At 38.7% G+C, this 25,451-nt stretch overlaps 2 protein-coding genes across 4 annotated transcripts in view; both read left to right on the forward strand.

Moving 5' to 3' along the window:
- The first annotated feature begins 1,009 nt into the window (after nucleotides 1-1,009).
- Nucleotides 1,010-5,530, forward strand: btbd17a (BTB (POZ) domain containing 17a). 2 transcript variants are annotated; one of them, XM_008437164.1, is made up of 3 exons: nucleotides 1,010-1,124; nucleotides 1,903-2,197; nucleotides 3,718-5,530. In XM_008437164.1, the coding sequence occupies exons 1-3, from the start codon at nucleotides 1,043-1,045 to the stop codon at nucleotides 4,790-4,792; spliced, it is 1,452 nt and encodes a 483-aa protein (XP_008435386.1). In that variant the 5' UTR covers nucleotides 1,010-1,042; the 3' UTR covers nucleotides 4,793-5,530. The 2 variants fall into 2 exon arrangements, with proteins under 2 accessions (XP_008435386.1, XP_008435387.1); XM_008437165.1 differs by having other exon boundaries at nucleotides 1,906-2,197.
- A 1,188-nt stretch (nucleotides 5,531-6,718) lies between these two features.
- Nucleotides 6,719-25,451, forward strand: part of map2k6 (mitogen-activated protein kinase kinase 6) — a 30,019-nt gene continuing 11,286 nt past the window's right edge. Inside the window, exons 1-4 of one of the 2 annotated variants that reach the window (XM_008437166.2) lie at nucleotides 6,719-7,123; nucleotides 23,598-23,661; nucleotides 24,602-24,650; nucleotides 25,098-25,211. In XM_008437166.2, coding sequence (XP_008435388.1) covers nucleotides 6,964-7,123; nucleotides 23,598-23,661; nucleotides 24,602-24,650; nucleotides 25,098-25,211 — 387 coding nt within the window. In that variant the 5' untranslated portion in view covers nucleotides 6,719-6,963. Of the gene's footprint in view, nucleotides 7,124-22,167; nucleotides 22,187-23,597; nucleotides 23,662-24,601; nucleotides 24,651-25,097; nucleotides 25,212-25,451 lie in introns of those variants that run through there. The other variant, XM_008437167.2, reaches the window with a different exon arrangement.

The following is a 25,451-nucleotide window of genomic DNA, read 5'->3' on the forward strand; positions in this document are numbered from 1 at the left end:
TTAATAACGTTGCTTCTTTTAATCTGTCTGAACTGCAGCACCCATATGTTGTGTCTGGTTGACTCAGACCAGTAGACCGGCTGCTTTTTGCGGTTTCAAAGACAATATGAAAACTGAATGGAGAAAAAGCTTTTCCTTTTGCAGCACCTAAACAATGGCAAACCTTTATTGTCATTGTAATGTCATTTTAAGACACACTTGTGCTCATTTGGCCTTGAACCAAATTTGAAATGTTTATTTTAATTTTTTTCTTCTGACTTGTGTTTGCCTTTTATTTTGGGTTTCATTGTACGATACATTGGTAAGCCTTGCTATTGTTTTTAAAATTCTTAATCAAGCAAGTAGTAGGTTACAATTGATGATTGAGGGCTGTTTTGAAGCCACAGGAACAAACTGCCCTGCAGTCATTCAATCAACCACAAACTCCTCTTGACATAAAAGCAATCTAGATTGAAATGTGAGGCAATCTGACAACTGATGTTTCGACCGAACTGGGTCATCAATGGGATAATGACTCCAAAATTAGCAGCAAATGTGCAGCAAAATGGCTCAAAAAAAGAAAAGAATCAAGATTTCAATGACCCAGTGGAAGTCCAAACCTTAACTTTGCTTTTCAGGATCTTACAAGAACAGCGTGGAAATGGTTGTCTGCAAATATCAATGAGCTGAAGCAACATTGAAGCGATGGGCCAAAATCTTTGTCTAATGTCAGACAGAAACTGAATTCCTCATAGTCATTGCTGTTAAAGATGATTTTTTTCAAGATGTTGAATTTTATTTGGAATTAGTTCAACTTCCCTGCTCTCCCTTTTAGAGAATTAAATCTCTTTGGGAGCCATCAACCTCATCAGATCAAACAATCAATGTCATTCAACCAGTATTGATGAGGAGAGAAAAGTTAGTCATAGTGGTGATCATAGCATCAGTTCTAGCATGTTTCCACCCACTAATCAATTATTGTAGCAATGTCTGTGCAGTTCTTCACACAGCCGGGCTCCAGGAGTCAGAAGTCCAACTGCGGTGAGGACAGGCAAGACAGAAGATGATGGCTCAACTGGCTGATCTCATTCATGCTGGGATGTTGCTTCTGACCATGTGGCTGCAGGTGGAGGTGGCTGCTGCAGGTAAGCCACAACTAAAAAAATACTATCAGCAGAGTTTGACTGGAAAAAACTGGGTAATATCGCAAGTGGGAATGTCATGAGATGTAAGAAATAAAATGAAATGGCGACAGAGGTGGAGGGAAATTAGGAATTTTACCTATTTTTTCAACTGAAAGTAGAGTAATTGGACTTTGGGTCTTTACAGTCCAACACAAGAGATCCTATAATGGCAATTGTATTAAATACATTTAGAAAAAGATGTTAAGGAAATCATCTACAAGGAGACCTGAAAAAGTAACTCTGATTTCTGTGATTTTTTTTTCTTTTACTCTATTTATAAAAGAATTTCTGCAGTCTGTGAGTTGACTCACCGGAACCTCACAGCCGGTGGGTGAGTTCACAATAAGTTGTGTCTGCATGACGCTTGGGGAAGGAAGTGTCAAACATGTATGAGAATCAGAAAGAGGAAACTCGGTTTTTCTTGACAAAAATCTATTCTGAAATCCCGGCAGCTACAGAAACAGCGCAGTCCAACAGATAAAAGGCTGCAGGAGGTGGTGCACTGAGACAAAGATTTAATTAAACATGACCCACAATCCTTCATTATCCACACAGCAAGTGCAGCTGGGCTGATCAATGCCATGGATTTTCATGATACTGTCCCACTATCTGCCCCAGTAAATAGTCACAGACAACTTGTTGGCAAGCTCTGAATGAGAGCTGTATTCTGAGTGTGACATGCACTAACTTCTCCAGTTCCTCCATTTCTTTTTTTTTTTTTGTCTTCTCTCTCTGGAAGCAGGTCTGCTGAAAGCTGACTTTGCCCAGGAAGGAGGCAGTGATGGCAACACCATCAGCCACTCCCAAACCCTGTTGCAGCGGCTGGAGGCCCTGCTGCTTCAGGGGAACGGAAGTGACGTCTCTCTCCGTGTGGAGACGCCCAATGCTGACGAGGTGAAGGTGATCCAGGCTCACTCCCTGGTGCTCTCCCTGCAGAGCTCGGTGTTCGAGGCGATGCTGCTGAGCCGCAACAGCAGCACTATGGTGCTGAGAGAGAACTCCGACTGCGCCGCTGTGTTTGACAAGTTCATCAGGTGAGGCTGGAGTTGTGAATCCCCACCATTAAAGTCAGACTGAGCTATCTTGCCACCTAGAGGGTTGTTCCATGCCCTACACCTAAGACAAATCAAAACCTGAGGTCAGTCAAGCAGAAAATTGACGTGTGAGGGAAACTGTTGAGCTGGCAATAGAAAACCTCTGTGTTGCAGGTAGAAGGAGTCCGGACAAAGACAGTCAATATAATCAATACAGAAAAACAACTCTCTATTTCTCATGAGCTAATGAGGTTCTTGAACACCTTAATCTTTGTTTATTCTGGACCGAAAAAGAAAACACCTTTAGCAAACCAAGCCCTTTTATCTGTGTTTGCATCTCTTATCCACAAGCAAACATCACTTAGTTAAGATGAACATAGCATAATTTTCTGACCTGCTGTTTTGGTATTTTAATGGAAACTGAGATTCTGGGAAACAGTTACGTAGAATACCACATCGCAGATACTGAGCATTACTTGGTGCACAGCATGCCAACAGAAATTGAGATGTTTTTGACAGTTCTTTTCATTAACCTGACAATATTTGTTGCTGCCGGTATTGTTTAAGGTTTGATAAAGACATGATAATCACTGTCAAAAAACAAACAACAACAACAAAATAAAGGTTGTTAAACTTGCACATTTTCAGAACTTGGAGTGCATTTCACGTTACTATTTTTCAGATCTTACAGGTTACTATTAGTAACCAGGTTGTATTATAATGTGATGTACTGTTTCCATCAAAAACAACCAATCAGTGCCAGGAGGAAGGTATTAGTGCTGTAAATCAATCTTTTTTACTTTGCTAAATGGAAACAACCATTACAGGAAAACTGCTAACTAGTCTTAGCATTCATGTCAGGCTCTGTTATTGGGAAGGAGCTGTAGCCTAGCAGAGAGCAAGGAGGAGGGTGTGAGCATCACATAGATAGTATTTTCAAGAACATACACATTACCTTCCAGAATGTACAAGCTACTTTCCCAAAGCTCTTAAGTTACTTTTTTGAATTTGATTGTTCTGGTGCAGTATTACGCATAATGTCCCGTACATCAATAAAAATGTCAAAAACAGAGCCAAAAGTTTCTGTTACTCAGTCAAAAAAAAAAAAAGCTCCAGAAGTTTTAGGTATCCTCTACATTTTGTTCTCTGCAAAATCAGACAACAGTGTAAAGTTGATAGATGTCTCTCCTTTATTGAAAACTACATGATTTTACACTGTAAGACACAATTATAGCTGATTAAGTAAGCAAAGGTAAGCTGTTCAAAAGGTTCAAAGGGTTTAAATATGTACTAAGAAATTATTTGAATTAATAGTAACTGAAATACCTTAAATAGCAACGTCATTAGCAGGACTTTGCATCTTCAGCTCACAGTTCTGTTGAACGTTTTTCTGAACAGACTATTCATTACCTGTCCTTCAATAAATTTTGAAAGAAATATTTAAATATGCGAGTAAGATTTGGTTGTTTTCTGGGTAACATTTGAAGATGTAAACCTGTTATCCCCTTTTCTTTGTGCAGGTATCTGTATTGTGGAGAGATTTCTCTTCGTCTTGACCAGGCCACACCTCTGCACAAGTTGGCCACCAAGTACAAAGTGCAGAGCCTCCAGCAGGGTGTCACCAACTACATGACCCAGAATTTGGCCAGAGACTCGCCTTCAGGTCATGTGGCAGGCTGGTATGAATATGCCCTGCAGGCAGGGGACGTTGTTCTGAGGGATAGCTGTCTGCAGTACCTGGCTTGGAACCTGTCATCTGTGTTGCAGAGCGGGGAGTGGGTGTCTATCAGCAGTCAGCTGCTTATGACCCTGCTCCAGCGCTCTGATCTCATCCTGCAGAGTGAGATGGAGCTCTTTGCAGCTCTAGAGGCCTGGATTATCCAGAATGAGCCTGATGGTTTGACGGCAGAGAACACATTAAGAGCCGTGCGTTATGCTATGATGCCTCCTAGGGAGCTCTTCCGCCTGCAGACCCAGTCAACAGTCCTGGCTCGTTATCAGGAGTCAGTCCGTGACCTGCTGTACATGTCCTACCAGTTTCACTCAGCCTCGCCACTGCAGATGGCAAAATACTTTGACGTGAATTGTAGCCTCTTTGTCCCAAGAAACTATTTGTCTGCAGTGTGGGGTTCACCTTGGATAATCAACAATCCGACCCGGGACGACCGCAGCACCAGCTTCCAAACTCAACTGGGGCCCAGCAGCCATGATGCCAGCAAACGAGTTACCTGGAATGCCCTGTTCTCACCACGCTGGTTACCTCTCAGCATGAGGCCCATGTACACAGAAAGCGGCGCCATGCAGCCGACACGTGTGGAAGGAGGGCGCCCTCGCATCATCATCACGCCAGCAACATCCAGCGCGGATTTTGCAGGAGTGAACTTCCAAAAGACAGTTCTTGTGATGGCTCAGCAGCACGGTAAGCTAGTCGTGAAGCATGTCTACAACTTCCACCAGAGCACCGAGGAAAACGGTGACTTCTTGGCCGAAGCCAATCTGTACAGGCGCACCTCTGAATACCTCATCGACAGCTCCCTCTTTCTCCATGTTGTGGTGAAACCACTTTACCAAACCCTCATAACCACCAAGAACTGACTACCAGCCCTCACTCATATCTGAATCCTCCTAGCTTTGTCTCTTGTTTGTCTTTTCACATAAAATTACTGTTTACTGGCAACTAAGATTTTCAGTGTTCCGTCTTGTGGCAAGGTCATGAGGGAAATCATGAACACATGTGGTAGCTTGGTGCTATTCTCAGTTCTTGTACTGTCAAAACAAATCACATCAACAAATCCATCCAAACTGCTTAAAAGCCTTAAAAAAGACACATATGTGGATTAAAAACTTAAAAAAATATAATAATTTTTTCACAATTTTTTTGTAAATTATTGACAGTGTATTTGACAATAAGAAGAACAAGGAACATTCAGCAGTTTTCTTCCATCTAAATGTTATTTTTTCAGGTGCTATTTTCAGTAAATTTATGAGCCCAGAGAAAAAAATATTTGCTTTTTATGTTAATGGGTCATAACTAGGTTGTATTAGAAAATACATTTCTGATCAATAGATGATTAAATAATTGCTCTCTGGGCACCAAATCCCTATCCTAACAATTAGATTGTGACTTTTCAATCTTTATTTCTTTCCTGTATGAATCTGTTGATGTCCCAACACCTGTTTACTTAGTTCATTAAATTTATTGTTGCTTATATATGATTCATGTTACCTACTAATAAAGACTTTTACAGTTTTGTGTGTCTTTGTGATTCACAAAAATACAGTACTTTGCAAAAGTATTCGTACCTGACCAAATAAACTAGTCAATTACTATTACTGTGAAGTGGAAGAAAAATTAATTTGTACTAACAAATGAAAATGTAAAATATTATATTACAAGCAGTGTGTTTTAAAAGAAAAAAACAAACAAACATAATAGATTATAACAACATGATGTAGGAAATTAAGGTTAAAGAAATATCTTGGTAGAATATTTTTGTTCTGCTAGATTAAAACAAATGAGCAAAGCATTTTGTTTGTTTTGATCTTTTTCATGTTAGGATAATGAAAATTCACTGGCAAACACCTTCATTGATAAATTGGCCTCCACAACTCAACAGGCCCTTTTCAAATGACGTCACACAACTTCCTTTTGGATTCCATACAGCGTAACCCTACTTCCGGAGGACGAAGTTTTTTTTAGTCTCTAAAACAAATATGATTTGAGCACAAATTTTCTTTGATCGAAACCAAACAAAGGCTACAAATTCTTCACTGACTACACCTGTTTGACTATGAAGTTTGTTTAGTCTCTAAAACAAATATGATTTGCGCACAAATTTTCTTTGATCGAAACCGAACAAAGGCTACAAACAGAAGGTAGTCAAACATACCTTGTTTTACTATGAAGGTATGTATTTTTGTCTTGCCGTTAATTGCTATTATGTTAGCTAGCTAACATAAATGGTTAGCCAGCTAACAGTTTATCTTTTAGCTAACAAATTTATTAGCTAGCTAGCATCATGCGGCATTTCTGTTTTGAAAATAAAACGTTTTTAGGCTGTAATCTTTATTAGCTTCTTATAGTACCTAAAGACCGGGGTCAAGTAAAATACACGCCAAGAAAAAAAGTGTTTCACCCATGACATCAATGCCCATAAATGGTAAGAGGGGAGAAATTAAGCAAGAATATTTCTGAAAGGATTTATTTCTTTCAAATACTTGTTCACGTCTGAGTCTGTCAAAAATATATTCTGATAATAATGATATAAGTTTAATACTGTGAATAATATCTATTTGCTAGTTTCAAGAGAATTTATAAAACCACCTAATTTTTTTATTTTTAGGTGATTTTTTTTCGCTCCCTCCCTTTTTATTCAATGTGTTTAATTTAAAATTAAATAATCCGTTTTTTAATCCGTTTTTGTTTCCCAAGAAGATTAGACTTGTAAAGTGAACTACAATTGAGAAAACGTGATTGTTGTGAAACGCAGCCAGTGAAAGCTTCGCGCCGTTTAAATCCCGCGACTCAGTTTCCCACAATCCTCTGCGGTCCAAGCAGGAAGAACGTTGTCTCGCAGGGGCTCACTCTGATCCAAGTTAGGAGCTTTCAGCTGCCAGCCTTGGCCCATCATGTAAGTGCTGCGGAGAATTCTTTGCAGCGCATTTGCAAAATTACCCGCTTTCCCGACGCCTGCGAGGGCTGTGCATCCGTACCCGCGCCCCGTGCACGGACACGCACGGCTCGGACCCAAGAAGGCTCCAGGTGCATGAAGATCGAGGCTTGTATTTTGCATCTTTGTTGCAAAGCAAGCCGCCGAAGCTCCAGTACGAGGGCGATGGAGGGAGGGAGCGAGAAAGAAGGCAAAGTCTTTTGTGCTTCCCCTCCCCCTCATCAAAGCAGAGGGGAAATGCCTCAGCCAAAGGGAGGTAAGAAAATGAAGCCGATCTGTGCAAAACTAGCCACATGCAATCACAGCTGCAAGGTTCGCAACGTGCACGGCTGCAGCCCGAGCACGGTCGGTGCATTTTAAAGTTACAAGGCTTAGAAGGGTCAGTTGCATTTCCTGTTTGAGATCTTCCCCTTTGCACAGTTCCTGGTAAGACGATGCTGTGTGTTCTCATACTGACGCTAATAGCAGCGCACAGGCTGGGGATGTTGGGCACAGTCACGAGAAATGACAAGGACACTTGAACTCTTTATAATCAACTCTGCACGAGTTGATGCACGCTGCTCAAGGTAAATCCTAAGTGCCATGTCACGTCCAGGGCCAAAAAGTGTGCAGCTTTGGTGCAGGAGAGCGGCACACTCTGCAGCTGTCAGTGCTCAGATCTGTCTCTGCTTCTTGGAGACAAAATAATAATAATTAAAAAAAAAAAAATCTATAAATAGAAAAACGAGCTTCAAGGAGGTGGAGAGCTGAAGAGCTGCATAGTCTTTTAAAAGTCTGCAGGGAAAGAGAGTCAGCTGATGCTTTTGTCCAGAAACTGGATATGAGTGAAACACCTGGGTGTCCACTGATGTGCAGCATGCTCAGCACACTTTGAACCCGAGCTCAGGCAGCATGCAGTAACGCCTGGGCCCTGCAGCCGCCCAGCTCTTCAAGATCTACGGTGCAGGCAGTCTGCATGTAGCTCTTGGTGGCGGGGGGGGGAACAGCTGCAGTAAATGCAGCTCAGGTCTTCTTTTTTTTTGCTCTTCCTCCCCTCTCCGTGTTTCCCAGAAGTCCAAAGTGAGGCTGGTTTATTGCACAACAGGCAGAGCACACACAGATCACACACTCCAACTGCAACAGGCTGGGTGGGAGGGAGGGTGGTTTTACAGGTAGAAGGGAGAAAGTCCCGGATGGTCAGGGCCTGTTTATCGGCTACAGTCAAGTGTCCACCCACCTACACAGAGGAACTGTCTTGTTGCATCCGGTTCATCCTGTGATGAATAATGCACATGTTTTATTTATGTTCGGTACATGAATGAGTCGGTCAGGGGCTTTCCTGAGAGCAGAAGTGGGTTTCGGTTGTCACTCGCTGACGTCGCTTGGTGCACGAGGCCGCTGTCGTGCAGCCGCCTAATCTTTCACTTGAGATTTTTCTTTTATTTCAGATTTCATTTGCAGGTTTCTGAAACAACAAAATGGTGCTTGCGCTGAATGAAAATTGCTTCCACTGGTCACCTTTAGGCCAAACGGCTGCAGATGTGAGACATTAACGGTTCCCAGCGATGAAAAGAGTTGGTCTGAGCAAAATACGCTGAAAGATTTGCAGTCTGCAGCCCCTTCAGTGTGAGGAATTTCTTGCTTTTCTCCGTTTGAGTAACTTTAAATGCTTCATACTTGACAAATGGTGGGTTTTCTTGCAGGTTCATAGCTTTAATTTCAGTGGAAGCAGTTTTGACTGAGCTGTTACTGTGTTGCAGATTGTCATCAAATTCTGATTGAAGCTAAATGTAAAGTCCTGGTCAAACATTCAGGCAAAATATCAGAATTAGCTGGATTAAGAAATAAATTGTTTTTTTTTTAGCTTCTTTTTTGCCATGTTAAGGCAGTTTTTCATTATTTCATAATTTGACCTATCATCTTGTGATGCTATCTAAAAAGTCTTTCGATAGCATTGTTATTATTTAGAGGCAGTCTGACCTTAGTTTACTAGATCCTTTGTTCAATGTTTTTTTTTTTAAGTTTATTAATTGTAAGATATAGAGAATCCTGCATCAAAGAATTATTTTTATTAGGATGCTAATTTAAAGATGCTTACAGAAATAATAGCTACGATTTTTTACACTGATTTGTGTTTAAAATGAAATTTGACCAATTACTTTTTGACTTATAAAATATACCATCATTAAAAAGAAATAAAAATGAACTATTTTGCTACTTTCCTTGACTCTTGACAAGTTTAAAATCAAAGTGAACTGGAGCTCTGGTTTTAAACCAGGTCCAAATATGAATTAAATCACCAAATTAGTATTTTATAAAGGTAAAAAGATCACCAAGGGTGCTGTCGTAACTACTTGCGGTGCATTATCAAAGAATGCAAAAAAAAAAATAAAAATATACAACTGAGTGACATTATGGACCTATTCTTGTCCAGATCAGTATCCAAAGCCAAAAAAATCTTGGTGTATTCCACCCATCCCATACACTACAGTTGAATATCCTCCCTTTGCAGAAGGGAGGATATTTTTTAATTTTTTTTATTTTTATTATTATTTATTTAATTTTATTTTTTTAAATCTTTTATTTTGCTGTTGTGGGAACGTGTGATAATTGCCACTACTTGTTACAAATGAATTGCCCTTTGGGGACTTGATAAATTGGAGTAAAAAAAAAAGAAATCTATGTAGTGTTGGATATTTTGCTTGAAATAGAGCTGATTCATAGTCCTTATGCCAAAACGGCAGTAACATGTCTCCATATCCACACTGCAGAAGTCATCGTTTGGCTTCATGATTTGTAGAACCTACAGGTAATAAAACCCGATGACTATTCATCCAGTTAAAGATTAATGTTTTGTAGTTGAAGGCCTTAAACGTTGTAAAAAGTGAGGAATTTGAGTCTAGAAAATGTGAAGGAAGCCTAAAGACCGAGCTGAATTAGAGATGCTAACGGTCGAGTCTCTCTGGGATTGTTTGTGGTATTCCTACAGTAGTTTTGCTCCACCTTTACATGCCGCCGCTTAGTTCTGCTTTTGTCATCTTCTATTTTTGAGAGACTGAAGTCTCAAGAATCGGGGGATTGTCTTTGTGCATTCAAGGTTTTGTGAGCACAGAAAGCCTTGAATGTTGGGCAGCCAACATGCCTTTTAGTACCTCATAAGAAAAATTTGCTCATCAAACTAAAGCCTCCATGGCTGAATGGCTGATTTGTGCTCAGCAGATTCATGAGTCACCAGATGGCTCACCTGTATGACAGCTCTATGGCTTTTTTCAGTCGTTTTAGACTTAATGAAGGGGTAGCATATCTTTTTAAGCTTCCTCCTCATGCTTGTGCTCATCACTCATGGAGACTAATTTTAGGATTCAGTAGTATCATTTGACCGCTTCATCTCATCTGTCATAGAAGGCAAATGAAGCTACAAGTTTGTTAAGAAAATGTTGATAAATTGTGCAGCTTGAGTGCCGTACTTAAAAGTAATGCCTCAGAAAAATGGAGAGCAGAAGCCTGTAGGTTTCATACAATCGCTACCGGGGATTGCTGTGCCTTTGCATATCCCTTAAATTTTTTTTTACATGTCACATTGCAACTACATATTTCGATGTATTTGACTGGAACTTAATGTTTTGGAGCAGGATAAAGTAGTACCTAATTGTAAAGTGGAAGGAAACTCTTTCAGGGTTTTCAAAAGTTTTTATGATCTAAAATACAAAAATGTTGTAGCCATTCTGAAATGCTTTGTAAATTTTTTTTTTTTTGCCACAGTTACAGCTTCAGATCTCATTAAGAGACACACTTTTTTGTGTAGAGTATCAACTTCAACTCCCAACAGAATCTTAGTTCATTTTGTGTCTCAACTTTTACTGACCCATTCAAACACATGAATATGCTTTGATCGAATCTAGGGGTCCGTAACCTGCTGCACCAGAGCCTCACTGAGCTCTTTAATCTCTCCAAAGAGCCTCTTAATGACTTTGTCTAACACTGATACAGAGCTGACTAGTGTTTTTAAATGGGCAAGTAATAAAAAGGCTGATTATAGCAGGTGTACTATGTATTTTTGCTGAAAGGTCCACACAAAACAACTTTAATAGGACAAGGCATTTTTTTTTCTCCATTTAGTATGCTTTTTCCCCAATCAAGAAAATGTTAACTCTTTCTTTGTAAGAGACTTGTCAAGTTTTAATCTTTAAAACCTAATCGTAGAAACAAAATTATTGTTTGCTACCCACAGAACAGATTTATAGGTGGCAGATGTAAAACTTGATAAACAATTTTACGTACAGTTCACTCCAAAACTATTCACACCCCTGGTAGTTTCAGTTTCAGCATTTATTTTCATTCATTAAAAAAAAGAGAAAAAAGTCAGTTGGTAATATTAAATGAATATTTCAGAGCTATGAATAATTTTGACTTCATTTGTATGTTTTTGAGATTTCAGTTTCACTTCTTACCTTCCACTTCACAATTATGCATTGCCTAGTGATGGTAAGTTTAAGTGTGTCCTTTTGGCGCATCTGTGATGTATTTCTCATGTCTTGAAAACTGGTCACTTAAAAGCGAGACTCAATCAAGCTTTGGGTGCCATCTGTTTTTGTTTTTAACTACAGAAATGTGGCTCTCAATCGGATTGGCTCTCATGAGGAATGAATGCACTGCAAAACCAAATATTCTCCCTGGCACTATTATGTTGTGTGATAACTTTTATTTCTGGACTGATTTTAACAAAACACATCAGGACATGAAACATCAAAACTGCGTGCTTGCATCATCTTTAGTTGTACCTGTTAAATATCTGGTAAAAACTGTGTGCTGCATTGCCTCTTTAACAGTTTAGTTTTACCTTGAGCTCTGTGCACAACAGCTGCCTCCTCCTGCAGCCCCAGTCTTGCACAATCACCGTGTTTGTCTGGCTATTTCAGCTGTTTTCACCAAATTTGCTGTTTTGATGGCCGTTGATGATGACTGTTGTTTAGTTGGAGTGTAGTTCAAATGATCAACCGCATCCAGACAAGGAATAATTGCTTCTTATTGTAGCAGGGAACAAAAAGGTGCTGTGACTGTGTGTGCAAGGCTGAAAGGGAGAGAGAGGCATAAATTCAGGTGTTGTCGAGGTTGGCAGCAGGTTTCAGATTCTTGTTGCTGAGATGAGACGGAGGGTGAAGATCAGGGGAGGTGGAGTGTTACACCTTACTAGGCCAAAAGAGTGCAAGTTAAGAGATGCAAATTGAGTGATGAATGTAGCTGCTGCATCTGTGCTGCTAAATTGAGACCGGAATGAATGATGCTTCTTTGTGTTGGTTTTCTTTCTTTCAACTCAAAGCTGTACATTTTTTTTGAGCATAAGTTTTTCTTCTACATGATTCGCACGTAAAAAAATAGTAGAAATTCAGGTTCCTGACTTCCGTCCATCAAGCCACCCGCTTCCCCGATCTTCCCTGACCCTCTCCAACACCTAGACATCCGTATATGCAGAAACTCTCTCCAGCTCCTCCTGGTGGATCTTAATGTGCTGCCAGGCAAGAAGTGATGTATAGTCCCTCCAATAAGTTTGTGGAGCTGCCATGCGATATATATACCCTGGTTACTCTGTGAAAGAAGCTAATTTCAGCTGCTTTCATCCAGCTGAAATTTTATCTTTACATTTAGATCTTTATCTCCTCTACATCTATCTTGTACATTGTGAATTAAGTACATCTAGAGAGTCTTTCTCTTTTGGCTAAGAGCCTTCTTCTCCTTGACAGATTGGTCATTTCTGCAGATTCACCTTGATCCATCTAGTCCTCTGCTAATTAATTGTGCTGTCCTACATATGTGTGAGGAAAACACATACATTCTTAAGCTCCTCTGCCTTGGACTGAAATTTGCAATCTGCAGTTCTTCACTCTTAACATCTCTTTTTTTCCTCTCCAATTAGCACCTCAGTAAAAACCAAAAATCAGATGCACAATAAAAAAGAAACACCGTCTTGTTTTCTCAAGGAATCAGTAGCTGGTTTAGGTAGACAAACCTTCAAAAGCAGGCTATAAAAGAATGTTAGTATAATTTTATAATGCAATTTGTAGGTTAAAAGCTAAAAATGGTAGAGACAAGATCCAAAAAGCTGAGGACACACTCTCCCAGTCTTGACATATTTAGAAAAGAGGCATATTATTTCTATCTTACACAGGGTATTATGTAAAACTGACTCTTTTAAGCTTTACATCATGTTATAATCTTATTCTCTCATCAAAAACATACTTGGAGTGTTGTTTTGATTCTTTCATGCATATTTAAGAAATCCTTGAATTTCTTCCAAATGTCTGAAGTCAGACATTTGGGGCTGTGCAAATAAACATTAGGGTTATATGACGGATGGTATTTTTCTATTTGGAAATGTTTTTCATTGAGATGTGTCAATTAAGTCCCAATACAGTTTGTGGTCAGTATGCAACTGTTTGGTTTATTTCAGTAAGACCCTTCAGAACTGACTGTATTTCAGGCTTAAATATTCGAGTACATGTATGTGTTTTGCAAATGCTTTCTGTCAGCAGAAAGCATTTGCAGTTGGGTTGGAGATAAAGTCCTACTTCCTGGCTGCGTCCAGATCTGCTTAAAAAAAAAAAAATCAGACATGCTTGTTTGACTGCAGCTGAGTCTGAGTCAGATCGTTTTTCCTTTCTGCACTTGCAGACTCCAGTCTTCTTCCAATCTCAGACTAACAGCTTTTTATGCTGACTCGTCCTTCCGACTGACCACAACTAGTATAGATTGGCTCAACCTTCCCCAAATGGGAATCTGGGGTAAATTCAGGAAAAAAAGAAAAGTGTTGCATGGCCCCAGCTTAAGGTGACCCAAAGTGTTAAATGATAACCAACTGTGAGACGTCTGTGTTTTCTCCATAAAGCAAAGACAGTGTTCTAGTGTTACGGAAAAAGATGTAACCTAAACCAGCCACAAACGTGAGCATCTGTTGATTTCAAAGCAGTCGTCTGAATGAGTGAATAAGCCATAATTTCAGGCTGCAGTGAAGTGACTCAGTCTGTAAAGTGTTTTTCATGCGAAGGCCGGATTGTTGATCATCATGGAAGTGAAGACGCTCTGTGTTCCTCACGCCTGCATAAAGTAATCAATGAAATGGGCTTTAGTATTTTTAATAAAAGGTGAGTTGAATAAAAATAGTTGTTTTTTTTTTAAATGCACTCAGTTGTGACTTGAGAAAGCAACATCTGACTGACCTGTGGTCGGGTCAAGATTGCTCTTTTACCAGTAGTTTAGTTTTATTTAACTGAAGTCGTATTTCACATTCAATGTATCACAACATTAGTTTTCAGCTACTAGATCTGATAGGAGGCTAACCACATTAGTTTGCTTTTAGCTTTATGGTGTTAAGTTCACATCTGAATGCATCTGAATGTGTGGTGCAGTACATGGTCTGTTTATGAAGCCACGGTACTTTTGGACAAAGAGGGCTTTCAAGTAAACACACTCTTTTAAAGTTTCACACACAGAAATGCAAATGTGGGGCTTGTGAAGATTCACTTTCTCAACCAATTCAGTTTATCTTCCATCAAAAAACACTTTTGCATGGGCATGATTGGTGCAGATGCAGAATAAAAGGCTCATTTAGTTGAAAGTGTATCCAAGTTTTGATTCTAGCAGAGAACCGAAATGTTGTAGGTTCCTCCTTGTTGTATTTTACTCACACGTTTAGTTTTTCTAAAACAGCCGGTTTGGATTTGAAATCAGATCCCGGCAACTCCTTCAGATGTTCTTCCTGGTAATCAACAGAACCTTCTGTGCTAGTCATTTTGATCTGACTGCAAAGGAACTGTAGCATGAGCCAATGACGACATGATTCCCAAAAGAGCATCCAGCAGCTGTAACCTAAAGGAGCTGCCATCTTTGGAAGTGTAGAGTATCTCACAAACTGCCAGTCGGAGGGGGTCAAACGGCCGAGGGCGCTGGCTGTAGTTATTTTCAAATCCTGCTCTGCCAATAGCCTCCCTCCCCTCTCTGTTCCCGTCTTTTTCCCCCCCGTCCCTTCTTGAGTCCGTGTTTGCGATTTACTGCCTCCCTCCCTCTGTGATTGATCCATCTTCCTCCTGCTCTGTGGAATTCCATTGAGAAGCTTTGGGATTTTTTGAATTCCAGCTGGGGTGCATGTGTGGGTTAGCAGCTGGCACTGTGCGTCCCCAGTCATCTGGGCTCGTTATCCAGCCAGGACATTGTCTGCCCTCACAGTTCGAGGCTTTCTGCCTGCACTCTGCCTCTTTCTGCAGCACAAATCCCAGTGCAAGCCTTTATTTGTCAGTGCCAGCTTCCGCCTTCAGCAGACTAAGAAGCCGACATGTATGCATGACGACGCCGATTGATTGCAAGCATGCATGCATGCATGCTTGGCGGTGACGAGGAGCATTGCCTCTCTTAGTTGTTACCTTCTCGCTGTCACTTCTTGAGAAACGATAGGTGCGTTCTTTGCAGGAAAGCCGGCTTCTCACCTTCCTCGTCTGTGCTGGTTTTGTTGGGAACAAGGAGTGTCTCAGCACAGACATCTCCTGTGGCCTCCCTCCGGCATTTCCCTGCATACTTGAGCTCATGTGCTGGAAATTACTTGGAATTATGTGTACTGCTGCTTTTAACTAACCCACCCTCTCTGCCATGGTTTACTACTTTGATACCGAGTGCAGCAGAATGACCAAGAACAAGGGAAGAGTTGTGCGTACCAATTATGCGTTACAATCTGAAGAAAGGATGAATGGGGACATTTTTAAGTTGAAATGTAAAAAATGGGAAATAATCGGTGTAAATGTTAAATATTCCTAACACTACCACACACCAGACATTTTCTTTTTGTTTACAAATTCAACCTAAATTGAATTAAGGTTGAAATCGACCTTAATTCAATTTGATTTTAACAAATCAAATTGAATTCATTCATTCAAGTACGGTTAAATAAACCATACTTTATTCAACCTGTAGAATACAATATTTGACAGGTCCTTAGGATGGAACCCCCCCTTAATGATTTTTTTTCTAAACATTGAACTTAAGCAAGTTTTTGATACCAACTCAGTCGACCTTTACTTTGAGCTCATTGATTGGTGCAGGAATAATGTATGCACAATTTTATCCAAAATCAGTTTTATTCAGTTATCCATTATATCTGTTCTGTTATTTGCCTAACTCATGTAACATTCAGATTTTTATGCATTTTAACTTTATTATTTTAAGATTATTGATTATCGGTAACATACCTTTAATTTTCTGCAAAGCCAAAGGTTGTACCTACTGAGCATTTAAATAGTTTGATTAATCAATTGCCTATTGAATGTCCTGATCTGTGGGGTTTCCCTGTGCTGACTGCCTGGTTGTTGAGATTGCTTTTTAAGGCTTGCTGTTTTTGTTCAGATGTCAAATTATTGTGATGTGGCTAACACGTTTGTATTTACAGTTGCATACTGTAGAGATGTATGGTTTTCATCGGATTGACATCCTTAAAGTGATTTGTGGCATAATGTAATATTGTGGTTTGTCACAGGACTTTATTTTATGTTGTATACTGTAACTGTGTTTTTGAAGGGCTTCTGATATTTTCTAAACACCCTCAACCCAGTTTGACAGTTTGTACTTATTTTGGTTTGATTTTAATATAATAATGAAAGCAGGTAAAATCTTTTTTTTTGTTTGACATAATATTATAGATTATCATGTCTGTGAATGACATGTTCTCTAGCATAGCTATCTGCTCTGCTTCTGTTTAGACTTTGGTGGTGTGAGCCGATGCTGCCGTCATGGCACTTTACCCACTGTTACATTTCCTTTTTGGGGAATTTTGCTTTTCTGAGCTTATTTTGGGAAGCTTCAGGTTTTGATGATGGTGTGGTTTTGGCTTGAATCATTTACATGTTTGCGCTTGATAACAGTAGAAACCAAGATTGCAATTATTTTTGATCGATTTAGGCAAAATCTTCATTTAATATGATTACCCATTGATAATGGAAAACGTATGCATTACACCTTTAAACAAGCATTAAATTCTAATATTAAATGTTTTGTTTATTATGAACATTTACACTGAAATGCACATAAACTTGATTAAATCCCGTCATAAACTGCACAATCCTATCATTACATAATTTTTACTGGACCGTAGATGAACATTGACTATACCGCAGCATAATGTTGTTGTGCAAGCGGGTGTGATGTTGACAGAGTGGAGCTGTCATTTATCCGGGCACTAGAGAGCTGGAACAGTCATTACATTAACCTTACTCAACAGTAGGTGTTACTACAAAGAAAACTACACACAGCAGAAACTGCTGCAAAGGAACAATATATTTTCAAATGAAATGGAAATATGTACGAAAAGAAGATTAGGACACCTCTCTGAAGCCTTAATTAGAAGTTTAGAGATTTAATGTGAATTTTAGCAGGCCAAAACAATGAAACTGAAGCAAATCAATTTTTATAAAATTGTAATTGTAATGCAGTTTCATATGGCAATCTAATTAAGACACTTTACTTAATTTTAGTGTTCTGTTCTTATGTAAAATCTCTAAAATCCCATACAGGCTTATCACATCAGATCTGCGAATTCTACTGTGCATTAGAAGAAGCTTAAGGAAAATAAAGAAATTAAAACGGAAGCAGAACTGGGCACTACAAAATGACGAGGACCTCAGACGTGGGAATTACAAATGGAATCTAGTCAAAGCCCAGACCCTGACCTTATTGATATCCCTTCTGCTTACCTGGGCTGTCTGTGCAAGAAACCCCTCGGTCATTTCAGAGCTGGAAGGCAGGAGTGGAGCAAACATTCCTCTGACCAATGTCAGAGAGTTGTACATGGCTATAAGTAGCATCTCCTTTAAAGTACGTTTACTTTTCCCTCAGCTTGAAAATACATTTTTATTTTAGTTCACAGGGAATGAGCAGAAATTATTGGTTTAAAAAAATGCAATTCTATTACTTTATTTTCCATAGATTGGGGGGGGGGGGGATTATACAAGTATGAAAATAATTGAATCTTTCTTGTGTCACCTTATTTTTTCACTTGATTATAGGACTGCATATCCTCAGTCTACTGAGTTGTTTTAGAAGATGCAGATGTAGAACCTGCCATGGTGGCAGAAAATCGTAATAACATATATATATATCTATATATATATATATATATATTTTTTTTAAAGTCTACTGCTAGCTGAATGTCTGACGCTGATGAATCAATGTTCATTTGGTGACTCCAACGTTCAGTCAGTATTAGACAGGATTACACTGGTTGGTTGTCATTTGTGTGGAGCTTGTTTTAAACGATTTCATTGAGATACCTTCATGTGCACCATTTAAGCATTCGTGGACTTTTGCATTTACCCGGTTTCTGTTATTCTGACATCTTGTCTCTAACTCTAAGTTATGGCTGAATTTGTGTTCCATCGTTGCTTCATGTATTCCGAAACACAACAGAGCTGCTGCTTATTCCTTCCAGCCACACACATTACATAATCCTCTGCCCCTCCGACCCCCACCACCTCTTCTCGCTTGCTTTTCTACACCTCGGCGCTCCTCCTGTCATTTCTGCTTCACATAGCTGCAGTCTCAGCCGACGCTCCGCAAGCCCTGCGTTTCTGTTGTTAGTGTAGACATGTCATTGCGCACTTTGCATATGCATCTGCCCTTACTGGGGTGGATGTTTGTTTTGGGAAACCTTTGCATTGTCAGTGTTTTTCATGGCTTTGCATGGTAATATCTCTGCAGAGGTTTGAAGTAGGCTTCTGCTCTTTAGCTGCGAGGAACATGCTGCTTCTTGCCTCTTGATCTGAGTACAGCTGAAGCATTTTCCAGTCCATTTCATGAAGAAGGAAAAACTATGTTGTTGCTCTGTTGTAACCATACAGCTGGCCTTCGGTTAATGCATTGTTTTAGGTCAGTGATGTGGAGAAGTTCAGGTTGATGCAGACAATGTTGATCCTTCTTTCTCTAAATGTGGAAGTTGTCAGACTTCTGCAGGAATTTTTTTTTTTTTTTACATGATTCAGGTACTTGCACCTTTTTTTAGGCAGACTCAAATTGAATTTGGTGAGGAACTCATGTAGTCGTCATAACTCAGTTAATCTGCCACTTATAGCTCACATTTAGTTAATAATTTCCAGTATTGTGGGCATGATGTTTTTTCTTCACTTGTATTTGATGTTTCTTTAACACTCTGAATCCTTATGTAAAAAAAAAAAAAGAGCAATACGAGTCATGTTTTTTTTTAATGTGTTTTGTTAATAAACGGCAAACAGAAGCTGCTCATGAACTGTAAATGGTCCGTGGCGTGTCAACTTTCTATGTTTATTTTGTACTTGGTGTCACGTTAACAGCAGGAACAACCTCAGAGGCTGAATGGGTATGTATGTGTTTGTGTCTATAAATATCTACAGTACAATCTATTTTTATATGTGTGTATACGCACCTTAAAACCAAACGGTGCCTTGTGGACGTGTTCAAACATCATGAACTTTGTCACGCTTTGTAACTTTGCAACCACAGAATTGCATGCAATTTCTGGGGGTAGATTTTTGTGATAGATCATTACAAACTGGTGTATTCTTGTGAAGTGGAAAGAGAAGGATTTATTGTTTTCCAAATTTTTTTTCTTACGGATAAAAATCTAGAAACTCGGGTTTGTGATTTTTAATAAGGACCCGTCAGACTTTTCTTGTATTTTTCAAAAAATCCGACATCTTTGCGTCTTCAAACTGAAACTTTGCCCTTTCTTAACTAACTGGTTTAATCTCATTCCCATTTAATGGAAAACATCTGCAAATATCATTTTCTAAGTCTCACCAGAGATTCACTGGATTTGGATGTGGACCTTCATTTCGCCGAATCCTCTACAGAGGGCTGTGGCGTTCCTGACCAATAGTGGCTCTATCACCTGAACTATGCATCTCTGTAGCTCTCTAAGAGTTATCATGGACCTCTTGGCTGCTTCTCTGATTAATGTTTTCCTCTCCCAGCTTGTCAGTTTAGGTGGACTGTCATGTTTACAGTCTTTCCATCTTCAGATGATGGATTGAACAGTGCTCTGTGATTACATTTAGTGTTGTTTATTTGTGCTGCGATAAAGTCACACACAGGTTTGCTCTACTTGACTTATGAAAGCATTTGTTTGCAGTGTTTTTTTTTTCCATTTTATTTAAGGATATTATTATATTTAAAAGGTTGAATTTTACATTTCCAATGTTTTGTTTCCACAGTAAGAGTTTGGGTAAAAATGCATAACTGTTTCATAGTTGGATATACAGTACTTTGTGCTGGTTTGTTACATAAAATCATACCAAGATATTATGAAAATGTTGGCTGTAAAGTAACCAAATTTGGAAAAGTTGAAAAGCATTTGACCTTTTTTGCCATCTGAAATGGCACTGGGCTTTTTTTTGTTGTTGTTGTTTTACAACTTAAAATGTATAGTTAAATTGCTTTCATTTTTTTTTTTTGTGTGTGTTTTTTTTCCTCCATCCATTTTTGAAGTTATAGAGTTTTGACCGGAAGGATGTGTACCTCAGAACAATATTTCAGTGGGATTAGTGTAGAATTTATAGATGGAGATTACTTTAATTCCCAGGTAATGTGCAGATTTGATGCAGGTGTTGACTCTCCGCCTGTTTTCTGGTTTACAGTGAGTTGTCACAGCATTGCCAGTTTCCAGTTACTATTGTTGTCTGTGTAAATGCATGTAGGAGGGGCTCAAAATGACATTTTGCAACAAAGCTGCTTTGGAAAGGGGAGACCAGGAGGCTGGCAGCATGAGGCCACCAGTGGAGAACTGCATAGCACGGCAGCGTCACACCCTGCACAGTTGGATAAAAACCAGGACACACAGCACCGTGCGTGTGTGTGTTGGAAAGCTTCAGGAAAACTCTGAAGGACAGGTTCATCTGCAGATACTTGTGTTTGTATTTTCCCTCAAGACAACAATGTCAGAAATTCCAGTTATTCTTTTGGCTCTGCTCCATGCTCTCTGAAGAGAGACGCCTTCAGCGTTGCTTTAAATAGTATCAAATGACATCAGTTACTTACAGAGATTTCCAAACATTTTCAGGATAAAACAGCACACTGTCAAATATCCATTGCTGTAAAGGCAAAATTTGATTATCAGCTTTTCTGTGTCTCAATCCGAATAAACAATCTCAAGAGAAATCTGTAATATTCTGTCATCTTCTTCATAGCCATTTATTGTAAGAAATCATCATTGCCTCCTGTTGGTCGGAGGATACAATGATCTTTTATTTTATATGTGGTGATTTCACAACCAGATAAAACATCATCTCAAAGATTTTAGAGGTTCCTGTTAAATAGGAACTATCAGTGAATTTTACCAGGCGCGTCACCTGTTATGAGTGGTCAACTTTCTTTTCCACGTAATTTTGGATATTACAGTTCTTTTTAAAGCGAGATTACGTAGTAGAACTGATTGATAGCACTAAATATAATTTAATTGAAAATGTACATTTTAATTCGACTCAATAAAATCTTGCCTGTTTAGTTTATTATTGACCAAAAATTTAAAAAAAGTCACAATAAATCTGTTTTTATTAAAAATATATATTTTTCTATGGCCCTCAAATGTTTTTTTTTTTTTTTTTTTACTTGACAATTTTGGCTCTAGTTGCAAAAAAGTTGGACACCACAAGCCATGTATTTAACTTACAATGTGATGTTAACTATGTTACTCTTTATTGTATTTATTTAGTTTTTAAGTCTTAACGTGTGTTGCTACAATTTTTTGGGGGGGGAAATTATTTTTGCTTTGCTGATTGTTGCAATGCTAGGTTTGTTGTTGCTGTTTTTCTTATAATTTTAGCTTTACGGTCAACTTTCTGTGGAATAACATTGAAAGTGTCCTTAGCTGAGTTACTTTCTCTTTCTGCAGAACAAAAACTGATTCGTGTATTTAGCTTTTGACACAACACCATCTGTGGTTTTGCTACATTCTTTTGAAATTAGTATAGCTGTGTGTTTGAAATTAACTTTTATTCAGCGTGAACCCTCAAATGTAATATGTGAACATGTAGTAAATGCAGGTTTTTAGTGCTTAACTTTCATCCAACTAGAGAACCCTCTTGAGACTTTAATCCTATCATATGTAAATACTGACCAGGTTGCTCTTCTACAACCCAGTCTGAGGAGGTTTGAGCCAGACACAGTCTGCAAGCCAACGACTCACAGAAAGCAGTTATGGTTAACAAAGCGTACTGCTATTAAACTGTCAGTACAGCAGCTTCATATGAGGCAAAAACACCCAGGCTGCCAGACGTCTACTTCCTCTTACCTCTAACATTTAGCTAGGATCTGGAGCCAGACACTGCATTTAACCGTGAGTACTAATGGTGACGATGGTACATTGTAGATTGACTCTAATCCAGATGAATCAGTTCATAATTTAAGTGACTTCATCTACCCAGGCAGAAACACTCGGGCATTGTATTATTTGTTTTTAACTGTTTGTAGCTGTGAAAGAAATGATCACATGTGGATTTTTACAGCTGCTGTTTAAAAATTAGCTGCGTATTTTTGCGCAAATATGCAGCTTTTGTTGTTTCTTTTGGAACTCCATGTCAGTTTGTTCATTTTTAAAATTGCATATAATTAGCTCTCTTTGTTGTGACTGCAAACAGAAAGAAAACAAAACAGAAAGTTGAGCAGGATGATCAACTGTTCTTTCATCCTGGGCTATGTTAAGAAGCTAAGTATGCTTTCATCTTGTGGTATGCTCCGCTGCCAGTGCAGCCATCCTCTGGCGTCTCACCCGTCTGCTTTCCTTCCTCACACAGACTCCAGGATTACACAAGCTTGCACAAACTAGTGCACAGAAAGTTACAGAACGGGTTACTAGATACAAGTTAACATTTTAAGAGAAATATGTCAGTTTGTGATTCCAGGTATACTTGTTGCTTGTATCTTAAGTTCTGTAAGTGCTGTTGGAGAGCTGAGCCGTCACACAGTCACATAAAGATGCCCTTGTGTATTCTAATGTAATGCGAATGCATATCTATAATATTTAAGATCATTTGACCATCACGGTGCAAAGTTTTGTTCTCTAATAAAAGCTACTGAAGGCAGTTGCAGCAGTCTAGATAAATACATTGATAGCCCGATTTCTGTTTGATGCCCTTATGTTTTGGTTTAATTCTAAAACAAATATCTGTGCGTTACGCATTTTTAGGTTTTATTTTAATTCAGAATAATGCAAGAAAGTAATTTTTCAATATGCGAGCTATATTGAAAATTTTGCAAATGTGAACTTATTACATATTTGACAGATATAATGCCATCTCTGGCTGCAGGAAAGTRTTACATTAATAGAAGAGGTTGTGAGAGGCCTCTTGGCCTTGTCATTCAGAATGACATTACACACACCAGAGTCAGTGATAAATAGTTCATGTTTAACTATTCTCAGTCTTAGTTGCAGACGTTTTCTCTGTTTTTGTTGTTTTTTTCTTTCCATAGCCCTGCTGTTATTAATAAAAAAAAAAGGCATAAAAAGAGGTTCTTTGTGGTTTTGGAATGGAATTAGCTTAATGCAGAGTGTCAGATGTCTGTGTGCAAATATTAAGGCTGAGCTTTAAAGAAAAAAKATACTGAAAATGAAATATGTCAGTAAACGCCCGCGAAACTGCAACCTTTTTGATGTTCGAAAGTCTGAAAACGTTTAACAAAATGTTCACATTTTAGAGAAGCCAACGTTGTGAAAGCAAATTTCTAACACTGTTTTGTTTGTTTTGCAGGTAAGAAGAAGCCGGTGTTGAAGCTCTCGAAAGAGGTGTTTGAGCAGCCCACACCTGCTGCCGTGTAAGGCTCTTTACCTTCAACATACACCCGTAAATCCTGCGCTTTATTGATCCTCACTTCCTGCTCRGCACATACCTGATCTTATCTGAACCTCGTCAGACTGCTGAACGTGGGAAATACAAATCCACAGAACAACAGGAAGAAACCGTGTTCCAGCAAAATGAGCACATTTCTGCTCTCAACTTTTTGATCACAAATAYTTGCACCCTCACATTTCAGTCCTGTTTTTTTATTTTTTTAAATCTCAAGTCATTTGTTTTTAAGATGCAGACATCTGCAGAAAGACTTTAGTAACATTTCTATGTTTTTTTCAGTAGCACTGCTGTTAGTTTTAAGTCATTAATTGTTTTTCATGTATTTTCTTACATAAAAAACATATAGAGACATGTTTTTATATAAAAAATCCTTTTTTGCATTCTTAAATTCCATACAAAATGTATGATGTAATATGTAATTTTTTCATTTTTATTTTCATTGCAGGTAGTGGCAATACGTTTTATACATTCTTTTTTTTTGACGTGCTGATTTTAAATCATTTTTCTAAAAAAAAAAAAAAAAAAAAAAACACATTATTTCCTTTCTAGCTTGTTAAATCTATGTTTAACATTTCATTTTATTTTTATGAGAGTAATAATTATGTACTAAATAAAAATATATGTTTTGATATAATCAAGAAATAAGAAAATATTGAACGGTTTCTTGGCCTCTACCAGCCCTGATGTGTGCAGTAAATGGTGGCAGCGTGGAAGAAAACAAACCATTACATACACTTGAAAATATATTTTTTTATTTATATGTTAAGTGTTCATTTTGGGTCTGGATTTAATTTAAATTTATCAGAGGCTTTTTTTTGCTGCTTGCCAATTTTCATGTTTAATGTTTCTTGCTGTCCAATTTAACCGATATATGTGTAATAATGCTACCTTTTGTGTTTTTTTAGACCCCCCAGAGATTTGGATTCAAAGGCTTGTGTAACAATTGGAGAAAAGGTAATACTTTTTCAGTTGCTCCACCACTTCTGACCCCGTCAAATTTTTATTTGTGCTGTAGCGTCTCGCTGGGGACTTTTATTCCTTCCCCTTGGTGCATTWACTGTTTATAAACCCCAGTGGGCTCAGAGTAGCATCTGCTAGCTGTAAAGAACGCTTCGTTGGACATTACAGCTGTCTCTACCTCTTCTGATTGTGGGGAGACAGGAATGCTCTTTAATGCTCATCATGCTGTAAAAATATTTATTTTAAACTCCTCAAATAATAGGAATGTTCCGTTGGCAGAAGTGCTTAATTTATTTATTTTTCCTTAAAAATCTTTTTTTTTTGTCCTCTTCATGCATTAATAAATGCTGGAAGCCAACTTGCAGCTTTGCAGACATGAAACACATCCATTGCAAAAAGTTTCACCCCTTTGACGCTGTCCTCTTGCTGTGTTTGGAGCAGAAATGTGAGGTGAAAGCAGATGATCTGGAGCAGATCTGCGAACTGGGACGAGGAGCGTACGGTGTGGTGGACAAGATGAGGCATGTGCCCAGTGATCTTATCATGGCTGTTAAGGTGAGCAAATCAAAGTCTTTGTTATTGTCGCCCAGAAGATCAGATACCCTCTGCTTACTATTGCCAAACGTCCACTTCAAATATATCAGTGTACCTTTTAAACTCATTGTCATTGGCCAGTTGGCAATCATCACTGTGGTTGAAAACTGAACTCTGCAAAAACGACTGATCGTKGCATGCAAGTCAATATCTAATCAAATGTTACAGGAATGTTTTTATTTCTCATTGGGTTGTGTAGAG

The sequence above is a fragment of the Poecilia reticulata genome, linkage group LG19 (assembly GCF_000633615.1).
Source record: "Poecilia reticulata strain Guanapo linkage group LG19, Guppy_female_1.0+MT, whole genome shotgun sequence".
NCBI classification, from domain to species: Eukaryota; Metazoa; Chordata; class Actinopteri; order Cyprinodontiformes; family Poeciliidae; genus Poecilia; species Poecilia reticulata.